Genomic DNA, 15519 nt, shown 5'->3' on the forward strand with positions numbered 1-15519 from the left:
TTACGTTTGCTATCACAAGATGGCGCCAAAGGATCAGTTAGACGCTGCAGTAACGTCCCCCTGGCCTTCCTGTACATGGTTTCCTCGCTGTTATTTCACGTGTATCGTGATAAACATTCAGGGGAAAACAAATAAACAAAACACGTGTGACGTCAATAAATTGTGTTTTCTTTCATCATCGGGCAATAGTTTGGGGGATTTCCGTTTAAAAATTGATGGTTTTGTCAAACAGATGAGAGGAACAGGGACGTCAACCACGTCTATTTGATCAAACGCTGTGAGTAATGTCTGGTAGGTTTTTATTATGTTTGAAAAGAAACCTTTCCGTCTCAGTTTTGACTAATTTTTCGCTCCCTGCTTTTCACCTTGAGACCGGCACCTTTATTTATTTATTTTTATTTTTTATTTTTTTTGGACTGGCATCGGTGTGGCACTCACACTCACTGGAATACACACATCCTCATTTGGTTTCAATTACCTCCAATGTATTCTTAAATCAATTACTCTCGTGTCCCCACGCCTTTCCTGAAGCAAGGTGGCGCTATAATACAATTTATCCACAACAGGGAGACGCGTTTACTCACAGTTGGCCTGAAACAATCAGCTAATAAATACACATTTCATGAATTTCACCAGGGCATATTGTATCAGGGTGACAGGACAATGTCCTCAGCAGCATCGCCATCAGCAATTTGCGATTTTTTTTCTGACTTGTTCTCAAAACTTCTCTACAACTTCGGCACTGGTGGGCTGCCGGCATTATGGAGCACTGTTCGAGAAGAAGATGTTTAGGAGATGTTTCACACACTTTATTTTGCGTGAATTCCGCGCTATTTGTTTAATAAAGCAGGGACATGGACATCCCATAAAACAAGATAAAATCACGCCTACTAAAACTACCGGATTTATAAATATAACAACTATCATTAATACTAAAATACCATTGTTTAAATGTATTTGAATATGAATGGCTGTGCAAAGTGCCAGAGGTGCAGCCGTTGCCTATTAATCCAACTCGCAGTAGTAGGAAGCTGAACGCAGCCCGAGGCCCAGCCGTGCAGCGCTCGGGTGGAAGTGGTTAAAAACAAGCCCTAGACAAACAGGCTGGATAGTCAAAAGGGACCCCGGTCCTGTCTGAGAGAAACCCACTCTCAGACACGTCTGCCTTTAAACTTACTCCTCCCTTAGAGCCCCAAACAATATTTCTGATCTCCCCTCCACCTCTTTTTCTTTTGTCCAGCTAGGCCTGGTCTATATAGCTGCAGGTATTTTGTTTGTGTGTGTGCGTGTGTGTGTGTGTGTGTGTGTGTGTGCGTGCGCGCGCGCGCGTGCGTTTGTGTTTGTGTGTGGTTAAACTGTGTACGCCTTTGAAGTCAAACATGGAGGCTTGTTTTAAACATTAACACTACAAAAATCTATATGTAGAAAAATGCAATTACCAAAAAACGAAAATGGAAAAAAAAAGTCTAATATTGAGGTAAATGCTAATATTTCCCCCATAAAAACTCGTGTGTGTGCATGTGTCCTCCGACAGAAACTTCAAACAAGAGAAAAGCTGTTTTGGACTAAAGCATTGACCATTATCGCCTATGAGCGCACGTGTTGTTGCCCCCCGTGTGAGTGCGTGTGTGTGTGTGTGTGTGTGTGTGTGTGTGTGTGTGGTGTGAGACAGAGAGAGAGGGAGAGCTCATTCCCTCTTGGCCCGAGGGGTCTACATAAGTATGTATTAGAAATAAACAGTGGATAAATAAATAATGAGGCTCACAATAGCAGGGTAGCTTTGTGTGTAATGATGTTGGCGGTTAACCTTCAAGTTTTTAACTTGACACAGTTTTACTTGCAGAATTCATGTTCTCTCTACCAATTACTAAAGTGTGGAGAGAAAAAAGAATGGGAATGTTAATTGGTTTCTAAGAATAGCAGACGTTTTCTTTTTTATGTCACTTAAAAACAAACATGTAACCTATATAGAGTAATTTATAATATTATTATTGTTGTGGTATTATAATTTCAACAGCCACTTTATATCACAGGTGCTTGATTTTAAAAGTAATTGAAATATTTGATGCAATTTCCACTCACGGATAATAGTGGATAATGTATGAACTCCTTTTTAAAATGCTATTTACTGGCCGTGTTTAATTAAACACGCTCACTTTGATCATTTCGATTTTTTTTAAATAGTTATTTTCTAAACTTGAGTTGAAACCAGGGTGTTACAGGGTCCATTTAACAGCCAGTTCTACTTTCTCTCAGATTGCTGCTTTCGCGTCCACACCCGCAGCAATGCGCATGCGTCACCAGGTAGCCCCGTACCGTTTTTATGGCCAGGTGAGGCGATCCGGCCCAGGTGAAGGTGTACTCTGGAGACCGAAGGCTCAATGAGATAACACGACTCAGGAGGATCGACCTAAACAAAACCAAAACAAACCCATCAAATCGGCAGCAGAAGACAAAGAATGTCAATAATAGGCAAAATGGGGGACTGGCAGGTATGTGCTGCTTACTTTAAGACAAAGAGACGCCCGAGAAAATCCATGAAAAGTGTCAAAGTGTCGACTTGTGTGCACCGTGAAATGTTTGAGAGAGAGAGAAAGAGAAAGAGAGAGAGAAAGAGAGAGAGAGAGAGAGAGAGAGAGAGAGAGAGAGAGAGAGATGGTACTGTAATGTTATGGAAGCATAGGGTTTAGACAGGATAGCGTAGTCAGATATTTGATTTTGGAATCGTTCTTTTGTGCGTCAGATTGCTTTCCACTACCGGGATATTGAGCTGTAATTTGATTTTGCGCACTTCAGATGTACTGTTTATCTATCTATATCTATATCTATATCTATATCTATATCTATATCTATATCTATATCTATACATATATATCTATATATATAACTATATATATTGATATATATGTATATGTATATATGAATTGTGTGAGGCAATTTCGGTAAACAGTGGAGAATCCAACGAAATGCAGCTCTTTTAATGTGTATTCTGCTTTACAACTGTCACTGACAATCTACAGCAATTCTAAATTTGTTTTGCGTGTCGCAAACTGATAAATGACAATATCAGCTTTATTTGATCTGGGATTCATTGCCTTTTTTTTTTTGTAAAAAGGGATTTAAGAAATGATACTCGCACCACTGCTCTCCTGTCATTGTCAACCAGTTTCATCGCTCCTCTCTCATTAATAACAACTGCTGGTGGTAAAAAGGAACTCCACCAAAAATGGTAATCCAGATTTTTTAGAGGGGGGCCAACGCCTTAAAGAGCATGTCGACCTGTCTGCTCGGCCACAACCTGCTGAGGTGCAAGCTCGGCCGGCGACAGTGCAGAGCCAGGCTCCTCTCACCGGCCATTCACATGAAACAAGCCCATGTTGTTGTGTTAATGATTTACATTGCCCCCCCCCCCCACCCCAGCCTTAGCCCCCTACCCCACCCCTCCACAAACCGTGCGCCCTCGCAGGTACTCAATGGACCTGTAGAGCCGCTCCAAATGGTTCACCTTTTTAACATAACACTGAATAGCTGAATAGCCTCTCAAGGTCTCAACTCTCAATGGGATTAAAATAACAGTTTGGGAGTAAAAAAAAAAAAAAAAAAAAAAAAAAAGTAAAGTGCGTGACATTTGCATGCAAAAAAAACGTCTTGAAGAGCCGAGATTTCGGTTTTATTTTATGATATAAATGCATCATTTAAAAAAAACCCAACAACTTGATTTGAGTAGAAGCTCTTTCAAGTGTAAGTCCACACGCGTGACTATACACACTCCTTGCACACACACACACCTGACTGAACAGTGGTGGTAATAATGATAATAATTATAAGCATGTGTAGCTTCAGTTTTTACCTGTGCGCTGCTGTCCATTGGTGTTATGCGAACAGAAGAAAAAAAAAAAAAAAAAAAAGGGGGGGGGGGTGAATCAAACGGCTGTTGATATGCTAATGAGGCCCTGTGCCAGTGTTATTACAGAGCTGCTCCAGCCCTCCACTTCCACCATTAGAGGGAGACCTCAGAGCGCAAGACAGACAGCAGCCCACAGCTTCAATAAAAGTAGTTTTTCTGAGCGGGGGAGCACAATTCACTGAGTGAAAACAAGGCTAAGGCGATACCTTTACTCAAAACCCACCTCAGCAACCCATGAAAATGCTTTGGAAATTAACTGATAACATTAAATATGAAGATTGCGAGGTAAGGGGCTGCTTTTTGATTAATTTTGTTTGATTAATTTTGATCGGGATAATTGTTTTAGGGGTGTGTTGTATTGTTTTGATCCAAATTCGTCATTCTTTTGACAGCTGTGTCAGTGAACGCAATACAATACACTGCATGATAAATACATTCTTTTTTTGGAAAAAAAAAAAGAAAAAAAAAGAAATCCTTTTGGCATGCTGTATTGTATGTTTATCGTAAATTTGCGAATAAAAATGATAATAATATATAATTATCAATATTATTATTATTATTATTACAATTCTATCAGCTTCATTAATGCCATGCATGCATGCGTTAATCAAATTATTGATTTATTAAATCATAAGAATTACATTTAAAAATCTATCCAAGTCTTACATGACAGGTGGCATTATCAAGATATTATGCTTTCACCAACAATTTCATTTCTCTATATATTTGGAGTAAATGGCAGGTGTCTGCTTTATTTAACTGCACGGACATGCACCCTTCACTTTTAATTTTGCCAGTGCATGCTGTGTATGTGTGTGTGTGTCTGTTGTGTTAGTGTGTGTGTGTGTGTGTGTGTGTGCGTGTGTATATACACTGAGTGATTGTTTTTATGCGCATAGACGAAGCTGAGCAGTAATTTTAGGGACTTGTTCAAAGAGTGGAGAAGCCAGTCGGACGTGTTTTCACCCTCGACTTGTAGAAGGCGAGCCGGGAGCAGTGAAACAAAAGCTGGCCAACTCTGCACTCACGTTGTGGTTATTTTTTGTATTATTTATAGTGTATCTGGTACATTTCTGCCGGTTGATAAATGTGAGAAATAAATAAAAATGCAATCGAATAGCGGTCGAACCCAGTTTTGTAATTTTTTAAAAGAGAAAATAAGCTCTGTAAGTCGCGCGTAAAAGTTGCAGTAGATCCGAGCGGCCCTAGGCTTTTTTTTTTTTTTAGATTTATTTTTTTCTCGGTCTTTCCGGGTCAAAGTCGAGAGGGAACCCGTGGATTATAATTCGGATTCCAAATGGAGGACAACTCGCCGTCAGAGTCTGAGGTGGAAAACAAAGGGACGAGCGGTAGAAACGAGCTGCCCACGATAGCGCCGTCGTCTGCCGGATTTTCCCCCAGCTCAGAGGTGCACATTGTCTCCTTGGCTTCTTCTTCTCCTCCCCTTGTCCACCACCTTCCTTCATTCCTATATCTTTCTTCCACTTTTGCGCTATGGCCATGGGACCCTTTTAAAATGCCCCCCTCCCTTCCTCCTTCCCTCCTCCTCTCTCTCTCTCTCTCCCCCTCTCTCTCTCCCTCTCTCTCTCTCTCTCTCTCTCTCACACACTCTCTGATTCGTCAGACTAGAGTGAATGTTCCTCTTTTTGTCTCTCTCTCTCTCTCCACTCCCTCCACACTCCCTCGCTTCCTCTCTCTCTCTCCCATCTCTGATTAGATATACTGATTCCTCCTTTCAATGGACGTCATTTAAGCGCAGACTCCTGCCCTGACTTGCGTCCTCCGCTTCACGCCCGATTTCCCGACCATTCTTTCCTTATTATTAAGTATTCCTGTAATATTAATAGTCATGAATGCGTTCTAATAGGAGTCCGAGAGGGAGGCGAAGAAGAAGAAGAAGAAGCGGCTCGTTTGCTAATATGAGCTCAAGCGAGGGGACCGCAGCACTGTGATATAGAAACCAGGAGATCAGGGGGAGAAAAACGAGAAACTTTTCCAGCCAAATCCAGCCAGCACCGCTGAATATCTGCATTTTTAGAGCCAAATGAAGGGCAACGGGGATCTAACCAATTATTTCTGATGGATTATCGTTCTGCTGTGGCACATATCTGATCTCCGGGGCCATCGTGATCTTGCAGGAGACAAGTCTTTACCGGGGACTAAACATTTTTTTTTTGTTTTTGTTTTGTTGGTTAATTCCCTTTGCAAGCCCCGAGACACTCAAGTGTTTTTTTTGAACTCATAATTCTTTTCTTGTGTCGCACCAAAAAGTCCTTTCAGATGTTAGTGCACAGTTTTTCCGCGATGGTAAGTTGCTGGAGCCTATATCAGATACTTAGATTTTTGCTTGCAAAACATGCTTTGTTGTAATATCTTTTTATTTTTCTTGTCACTGAATGGTGTGTGACCGAGTTTGCATGTTTAAACTGCTGGTCATGTTGAGATAATTGTGAATTATTGAAACCTTTGCTGTTTTTGTTTTTATTTATTTATTTATAAGCTATTTTAAGTCATGTCAAGTCTGAAATCTGTGTTTCATTATTATTCACGTCTTTATTTTTGCAACTTTTTCATCTTTTCATTTTTTGCTTTTTGAAAATGAGGTGTTGCAGTTGCTGCCTAGATTGTGTTAAATCCATTTCAGAATATGGATTCTACTTGCTCTAATTCCTGTCATCCACTCAGGCCCTGTAGTTGAAAATGCCCAGCGAAAGCCCGCTGAACATTCATGTGTTAACGAGGGGAATTGTAGTCTGAGGGGTAGGTGTGTGTGAGAAATATCTTTTAGGTTCAAACACACCTTTCTGTCTCTCCCACCCCGCCAGGATCGCCACGACGGCACCAGCAACGGGACAGCCAGGCTACCTCAGCTGGGCAGCGTGGGTCAGAGTCCCTACACGAGCGCCCCTCCGCTCTCCCACACACCGAACTCGGACTTCCAGCCCCCATACTTCCCCCCACCCTACCAGCCCATCTACCCGCAGTCTCAGGACCCTTACTCGCACGTCAACGACCCGTACTCCCTCAACTCCCTACATGCGCAACCACAGCCGCAGCACCCGGGTTGGCCGGGCCAGAGGCAGGGTCAGGAGAGCGGCCTGCTGCACCAGCACCGCAGCCTGCCCCACCAGCTGTGCCGGGAGTATCGCAGGGAGGTGCTCCTACCGTCCGGCCACGGTCTTGATACGGGACTGTCGGACTCTGTCCCAATCCATGGAATACCTCACTCTTTAGAAGATGTTCAGGTAAGACAGCGTTCACTTGCTTGCTCTTGCGGGGATAAATATCGGTTAAAAAAATCAATTTGGAGTGTTGCTTTTATTATTGACATTACTGGTACAGCCCCTCTGTTCCACAAAAATACCACATACACTACACTATGAAACTGTTACCAAAATACTGCTCATCTAATAATGGTGACTGTGTGTTTTTATGACTTTTTGTTGTTATTTTTTCCTCATCACCTTGCCGTTAATCATTTCTATTCATACTGCGATTACGTTTTTATTGATTAAAAGAAGACGCTTTCAGCGGCACGCTGAAGTGAATTGGGATGTGCGTGACACATTAACACAGACGTTTTAATTCATCTGGAAAATATATGGCCCATAAGGCTAGAAACATATTTTCATTTATATCAAGTTTTAAATAATGCAGCTCATTTTTTTTTTCATTTCCAATCCATGGAATATCGTTTTGAAATGTAGCTGCATCGTAGTTCAGTGTGGTTTGTAAAATGACATTCCATTTAATTGATACAAATGTGTTTCCAAAGGGATTATTCTTTTTTTCTTGAAAAACAAAGAGAGTAAATAAAACAACCTTGTTGTTATCTGCATATTGCATGCAGTTGAGAGAAGAGAGTAAGTTTGATGGAAGCGTGATAAATGCGTGCCGAAATGTTGAACAACCTGCACTCTTGTTTGGGAGAATTCTTCCCGCATTTTAATCAGAAACAAACACCAATAATCTTCTAATTAGTTCATAGGCCTTTAATAGGCTGCGCTGTCGTAATTACTATCCAATCTAGATGAGAAGTTTCCTTGTGAGTAGAGCCAATCTGAGAGCGAAATTAGGTCAGGATTATGGGGCGACACAGCTTCGTTATTTAAGTCTGAGTTTCTGATCCAGGCGGCATAATGCGTCAATGGTAAACGCGTTGAACAAACGCACGGACAATAATAGCAGGTATGGGCCTCGGGAGCCTCCATGTTGGCTTGATTGTGGCCGCTAATTGTGCCAGGCTTTGTTCCTGAAGCTGCTTATGAAAGACTGACGGATGATAAATTATATATATATATATATATATATATATATATATATATATATATATATATATATATATAAGTTTAGATATATATATATTTTTTGTCTTTGTGCTAAATTTATTTTTTACGTTTCTGTCACAGCCTGTTGAGGATCAAGGAATCCACATTCCCGACCAGACTGTAATTAAAAAAGGTAAGCAATTTCCTCCGAGATATCATGCATGTTTCTGCACGCGCCCACACACACACACACACACACACACACACACACACACACACACACACACACACTGCTCGGGAGAACTCGATGCAATGCGGTAATGCCTGACTGATCCTAATACACGCAGTAGCCTATTTTTCATTACATGCTTTCCAAGTGCATCAAACCGGCGCTACCTTTTCTCCCCCTCGCTGATGGAATTTACTGTCAGCGTTTCACATCAGCGGGGAGATGAGTGGTGGAGCTGGTGGGCTTTGTAGGCCCCTGGTGTTAATGGCCACAGATCCAGGCCTATATTATTAGACGCTCCTGCCGGCACTTGAGTGGTGGAGGTCTGCACGGTCCAACCTAAAATGGATGATGAAGCGGTGGCCTGCTCTGTTGTAGAGGGCATGCAAACTAGAGCCTGGGCATATCACACCGCCTTAAACGCCTGCTCCACGTTGCTTCATGTCCTTTGATACTGGATTGTATTCACTAAAAGCACAATTAATGTCACAGATCCAACCAGATTCGTTTAGTTTATGATATATCAAGATTAATGCGTTAATGCCATTAATTAGCTCACCAACTAAATATGGTGCCATTCTCTTTTGCTTTTTGTTTTTTTCCGTCTATCTGTACATCAACACCGTCATTGGCTTCTTATATTAGTAATCTCAAGAGTTCGTTTGATTCCTATTGTCTCCATTAGGCTCCCCTGAGCCATTAATGTCACAAGTGATCCATCCAAAGGCGCACGGTCCCCCTTTGTCTCCGGTTACTGCGCACCACAAACGACGTAAAGCCCAGTAGCGTTGAACACACACACACACACACACACACACACACACACACACACACACACACACACACACACACACACACACACTTCCACCCGGTGTCATGTTGGATACCGAGGTTGTGTGAAAACGGACTAACGACTCTCTAGATTGGTGCGCGGTTGCGCAAACGATGCTTTGAGTGCGCAGATACAGTGAATTCTCGCTATCTGCTGACGCTGATTTGTTTTTACATAAAGAATATAAATAATGCAATATTTTACATGCATACATTTACTACTACTACTACTACTACTACTACTACTATTATTATTATTATTATTATTATTATTATTATTATTATTATTATTATTATTATTATTATTATTATTATAGTGGCTTCGCTGCATGCCCAGGTTGCTGAGAGTGTACACATGTGGTGCTAAACTCTAAATCCGGGGCCTAAATCCCCCTTTCTCATTTAGTTAAGGCTCTGCATTGCATGAAATTCACTGAGCACGGTCTCTGTGTCTCCCCCTTCCTCCCTCCCTCCTCTCTCTCTCTCTCCCTTGCAAGGTCCAGTGTCGTTATCCAAGAACAACAACATCTCTGCCATCCCCATCAATAAGGACGGTCTTTTCGGAGGGGTGGTAAACCCCAACGAGGTGTTCTGCTCGGTTCCGGGTCGCCTCTCCCTCCTCAGCTCCACATCAAAGTACAAGGTCACGGTGGCGGAGGTGCAGAGACGCCTCTCGCCGCCCGAGTGCCTCAACGCCTCTCTGCTGGGCGGGGTGCTGAGGAGGTGAGTCAGATCTACCTGTATACACCCCCCTTTCTCTCTTTCTCTCTCACTCACTCTCTCTGAGCTCACCCACCCTCATCTTCTCTCCCTCTCTCTCTCTCTCTCTCTCTCTCTCTCTCTCTCTCTCCTCTGTACCAAGAATAATTAAAATCGACCAACCATGACACCTAGCTCCTGCATTTAAAGCAGGAGGGGTCTGTTAAATTCCATATTAACTTCCCCAGCGCACTAGATCTCTCTCTCTCTCTCTCTCTCTCTCTCTTTCTCTCTCTTTCTCTCAAATTAATGTAGGCCCTTTCAAGCCCAGCTCTATAGGCCCAGTGAAGGCATTACACATGAAAACATTGGTCTCCAGTGAACTGTCTACTGAAGTGCTGCACACACGCAGCCAGTAATAGAGCTGCCTATTAAGTAGGGCTTTATTTATTCATTTTGTACAGTATTTGTCTGATGCTAAAGGGCTCTTTTTGGATTATTTATAGCTCAGATGCCAAATTCAGCCCATGCACCTTTTAATTAATTTCTAAAAGCGCTTTTATTTGCTGATAAAAGCGCAATAACTTTCTAAGTCGCCTGGAAACCACCTCAGAGATTTAATTATTTTTGAATATTTGCACCTTTCATAGCAGAAAAAACGGTGATGAGCAACGCTACAATGAATTTCTGAACCACTGTCACAGGGCCAAGTCTAAGAACGGAGGAAGGTCCTTAAGGGAGAAGTTGGATAAAATCGGCTTGAATCTACCTGCAGGCAGACGCAAGGCAGCCAACGTCACCTTGCTGACGTCACTAGTGGAAGGTAAGCCACGGAATAAATCACGTTCTCACTCTTGTTGCTCCCGCGATATCAGGTGCTGTGGGATTTTTTTTCCCTCTTCTCTCCTCTCCTCTCCCCTCCCTCCTCTCTTTTCTCTGTGTTGGAAATCAGCATATGCGCTCATCCGTGTAATGTGGACCGACTTTGCCTCGCAAGTAATAAAGCATGAAGGGTGTGTGTGTGTGTGTGTATGTGTGTGTGTATCTGTGTGTGTAGAAAGAGACACACAAAGAGATGGGTGCTGGTAATTCTAGTGGCTTTGCAGCGTTGGCCTTCGCTTTCAGGAGCACACTTGCAGGTCCACGGCTGGCCTACTTTATACCCGGGATGAATTTGTGTTGAAGTCCAGTTAATTATCGAGTGCTGCTTGTTTATTGGCTGCTTCACCTCATGGATGAAAAGTCGATTGATTTATTAACCCTGTGTTGTTGCAAACATTAATAACGTTTGGATGTGGCAGCGCATGCAGGGCTGATTTTTGTTATTTTGTAATTTGAAAAAAAAAAACAACCCAGTTCGTTAATAACTTCTCATGCTTTTCATTTTTCACTGAGGATTTTTTTTTTTTTTTTTGCACATGCGCTGACCTACTGGGAGCTAATAAAGAATGAATTAGCCATTTATGGCGTGCTGAAAAGATGCTTCCCCCCGCTCTCGATTGGGTAAATCCATTTTGCTTACAGACTTTTATTATTCAGTGCGGTGATATTTGGTGGGTTTTCCAAAGGTGAAAGCCCGCGATGGTTCATTGGTCCCTGTTAATCATTATTGCAGACTAGGACCTAATGCAATATTCATTGTGCTTCGTAGATATTTGGTGGTGTATTGTAATGAGCCTGGAGACATGTAGGATTGTGGGTATGAAGGGGGTGGTGTGTGTGTGTGTGTGTGTGTGTGTGTGTGTGTGTGAGTGTGTGTGTGTGTGTGTGTGTGTGTGTGTGTGTGTGTGTGTGAGTGTGTGAGTGAGTGAGTGAGGGGGGACGCTCAAGTGCTGTCATTGTTTATGATCCGCTCCATTTTATGGAAACGAGTTTACTGGACTTAGGCTTTGATGCTAATTGGCGCATGCGCTCTTCCGGTGCAGAGGCTCATGGGCAGGAAGCCCCTCAACTGCTTCAGGAAATTAAAACCAAAGACTTGGAGAAAAAAAAAATCAACGGACAAGAGCCTGAATAAAATCTCATAGCTGAAATATGTATAGGGAACGTGAGATTTAGGTATAGCCCTTTAAAATTGCTTCCCGATGCCTGTGTGATGTGCTGGGCTTTCAATAATGTGCAGGCATTGGTAATCAATGACATGGTGTTAAGCATGACGCTCCGTCTATATTTCAAATCCAGTTATTGTTTCTCCTCCATATTTAACCGTTCTCACGGTCCGGAGGAAGGAGCCTGACGTGTCTGGTCAACCCACATGGCCGTTTTTAAAAAAAAAATTATATTAATTTTTTGTTGTTATCTTCCTTGCTGAAGTCTAGCAGGGATCCCTCATGTTTTGGCGGGAAGGGAGGCTTTTCCAGGTACCACGCAGGTGCCGTCGCTGTGTTCGGAGGAACTGCTCTGGTTTTGATGCAACCATATTTAATAAGAAAATACCCTTTTTTTTTTATTCTTTCTCAGGCGAAGCGGTACATCTTGCCAGGGATTTCGGTTATGTATGCGAGACCGAGTTTCCAGCCAAGGCAGTAGCTGAATATGTAAACCGTCAGCATTCCGACCCAAACGAACAAGTCCAAAGAAAAAACATGCTCTTGGCCACAAAGTAAGTGCTATAAAATTGTATCGCACCAATGGGAAAGTGTGTGTATTTACCTTCAAGGAAAAAGAAAAAAAAAACTAAACAAAACAAAACAAAAACAACAACCCCATCTCTCTCTGTGACTGTCATTTTCACATATACACCAAAAGTCTCCCTTCTTATTTCGAGTGGATGAAATGCCCTGCTGATCTCATCCAGCAGCATCTTCATTTCACTGACACATAGTTGCCTCTCATCCAGCGCCACTGTTGCTGTCGGTTATTTTTAACTGAAAAATGGGGGATTCCTTACAAGGCATGAAGACGAAGAGGCCTTTAATATTGATGACGGGCCGCTGTAATCAAACAGCTGTCAGCTACAACCACTTATTACAGGCTTTCTCTGGTGTTATGGCGTAATACCATGAAAGAGAAAGTTAAGTCTCATTTTACGTTGCAAAACATTTTTTCTCCTTCTCATGTTCATAGAATATTACACCGAGGGGGGGTTTTGGAGGGATAAAACACTTATTTGTTTGGTGTTGACGCTGGTAAATTATTCCATTTCATGTTCTTTTACTTTTTAATAAAACTGGAATAACCGGATGCTGAGCTTGGGGATTAATTTCCACCTGTTTATGGCTTCGGGACATTTTCTGAAAAGCCAAGCAGGATCATCACACAATCACGTGATTATATTGACATAATTAGCCTCACCTTAATGACAGGTCACTTTTTATTTTAGCAACACTTGAAGCGCTTTTTTAAAAAATACATTTTTTTAAGCAATATTTTGATGTATTACTGGAAGCTAGAATGTCCCACGCTTTGGCATGTCCCTGACTGTAACACGCTTCTCCCTCTGTTTTTAGGCAAGTCTGCAAAGAGTTCACGGACCTGTTGTCCCAGGACCGTTCACCGCTGGGGAACTCACGGCCGCAGCCTATTCTTGAACCGGGAATCCAGAGCTGTTTGACCCACTTCAGTCTAATCTCACACGGTTTCGGTACCCCGGCTTTGTGCGCGGCCATCACGGCCCTACAGAACTATCTGACCGAGGCGATCAAAGCCATGGACAAAATGTACCTCAACAACAACCCCAACAGTCACTCAGATAACGGCACTAAGGGCGACAAAGACGAGAAGCACAGAAAGTGATATTTCCCCTCCACCTTCTGCACCAGTCAGGGCCACAACCCGGGGCCCTTTTGCAACCTTCAGCCCTCCTCCGCCACGCCGGGGCCCCCACCCATCCAATATAAATATTATAAATACTATTGATAAAGTTAAACGTGCCACTTCCTGATGTTGCGCGATTTTTTTTTTCTTGTTTCATCCCACTTTGGATTTGCTGGGAAACGACGCAAGACAACACCTGAACCATATGAAATGTTATATAAAAAAAAGAAAAGAAAAAATGCTGAAGAGAAACAGCTCCGGGGGGCGAGGAGAAGGTGTATTCGCTCAGCCAGAGGACTTTTTATGTGCTCCCCCTCACCCCCCAACCCCACCCCCTTACCTCCTCCAGTCTCTCCTCCTTATTTTTATGAGCTGCAACGAATGGACTTAAATCCAGCCACCACCACCACCACCACCACCACCACCACCGCCACCATCACCCCCCCCCCCCCGCCACACCACCCCCCTTCTATATCTCAATTTTACGATTGTGACAAAAACGAAGCCAAAAGAGGATGAATTCTTATCAGTATTGTGAATAATAAACTTGAAAAACAACGAGAAATTCCACAGAGCTCCACGTCATGACTTCAGTTGTAGACTCTCCAAGCAGACCAACTTGAACTTTTTGAATTTCAACACGATTCGCGGTTATATAAGGGAATCAGTGTTCATGTATGTATATATTTATTTATGTGTAATTTAATGGGAATTGTAAATATGGTGAGTCTGTTGAAACTTCTTTTTTTATTTATCTGGTGCCTCCTGTTTTAGTGGGTTTGAATATTCGGTTAGTTCTTCATGTGATTTATGGTTCTTAGAAAACAGAAGTTTGGGGTATTTTTTATTTCTCTGGGATATTTCAATTCAGCCCTCTTGTAGCATGTTGAGGCGACATTGAAGCAAGTGAACAAATTGAATAGAAATAAACTTCAAGTTCTCTCTCTCTCTCTCTCTCTCTCTCTCTCTCTCCCTCTCTCTCTCTACCATCAGTTTTTATTTGAGCATAAGTGAGACCCTAAGGACGAGCTGTTTTTTTTTTCCCCCTGTGTGTTTCTATTTTCGTTTTTATACAAGCTTTTATGTGTTGTGCCAATCAGAATTCACCTCATGTTCTCTCATTGAAGCACCATAAAAGCAATAAATGGAATATTGTCTTTTTTTTTTTTTAAATGTTCGAAGACATTCAAAAAAGACCATTTTTGGGACCACCTGATAACTTGTTATGTCCGATAATGTCCAAAATTGGAGGCGATTTTAGCTGTATTGTATAGACATGTGCTGGCAATAGTTCCCATGCCTGTCAATGTATTATATTCCTTTGTTGCCCAGAAAAAAAATAAATATTTGATACGCTTCATCTGGATTTTTATTCATATCTTTTAATTTTTTATTCACTGCTCGCGCGGTCTCCTTTTTTTTTTTCTTCCTCTCCACTTTTTTTTTCGTCCTGCTATTTTTTTCTACAGTAATTGAGTTTAAGTCTCCCCTGACGATTGCTCCTTAGAATAAGCAGCTGAACTCATTGTTTCCCTCAAGTATGATACATATAAATATAAAAATCTTACTTTAAACTTCAGAGTATTGAGCCTCACGCAGGCCAAATGGCGCACAACAATGGATATATGCGCGTTTGAAGTGCGCAGCGCAGCCATCCCTCCAGCTAAACCCCTCTGAGATGTATAGAGGCCTGGTGTGCAATGTTTATAGGCTATAGTTGGAGCGTTATTCGAAGACATATATCCAATATTTGTTGTTCTTTCTCAGTGTAATCAAGCTGATTTTGTGGGGTGTGTGTGTGTGTGTGTGTGTGTGTGTGTGTGCGTGCG

General features: G+C 42.2%; 1 protein-coding gene across 4 annotated transcripts; it reads left to right on the plus strand.

Moving 5' to 3' along the window:
* Positions 1–3987: 3987 nt before the first annotated feature.
* tfap2a (transcription factor AP-2 alpha) lies at positions 3988–15056 on the plus strand. Of its 4 annotated transcripts, none has more exons than XM_086191490.1 (8): positions 3988–4192; positions 6179–6214; positions 6733–7152; positions 8317–8368; positions 9733–9958; positions 10639–10757; positions 12395–12536; positions 13384–15056. In XM_086191490.1, the coding sequence occupies exons 1-8, from the start codon at positions 4142–4144 to the stop codon at positions 13667–13669; spliced, it is 1332 nt and encodes a 443-aa protein (XP_086047616.1). In that variant the 5' UTR covers positions 3988–4141; the 3' UTR covers positions 13670–15056. The 4 variants fall into 4 exon arrangements, with proteins under 4 accessions (XP_086047616.1, XP_086047617.1, XP_086047618.1 ...); XM_086191491.1 differs by having other exon boundaries at positions 9739–9958; XM_086191492.1 differs by lacking the exon at positions 6179–6214.
* Positions 15057–15519: the final 463 nt, after the last annotated feature.

This window comes from Aulostomus chinensis, chromosome 21 (genome assembly GCF_037954235.1).
Source record: "Aulostomus chinensis isolate RoL2024-O1b breed Wild chromosome 21, RoL_Achi_v1.0, whole genome shotgun sequence".
Taxonomy (NCBI): domain Eukaryota; kingdom Metazoa; phylum Chordata; class Actinopteri; order Syngnathiformes; family Aulostomidae; genus Aulostomus; species Aulostomus chinensis.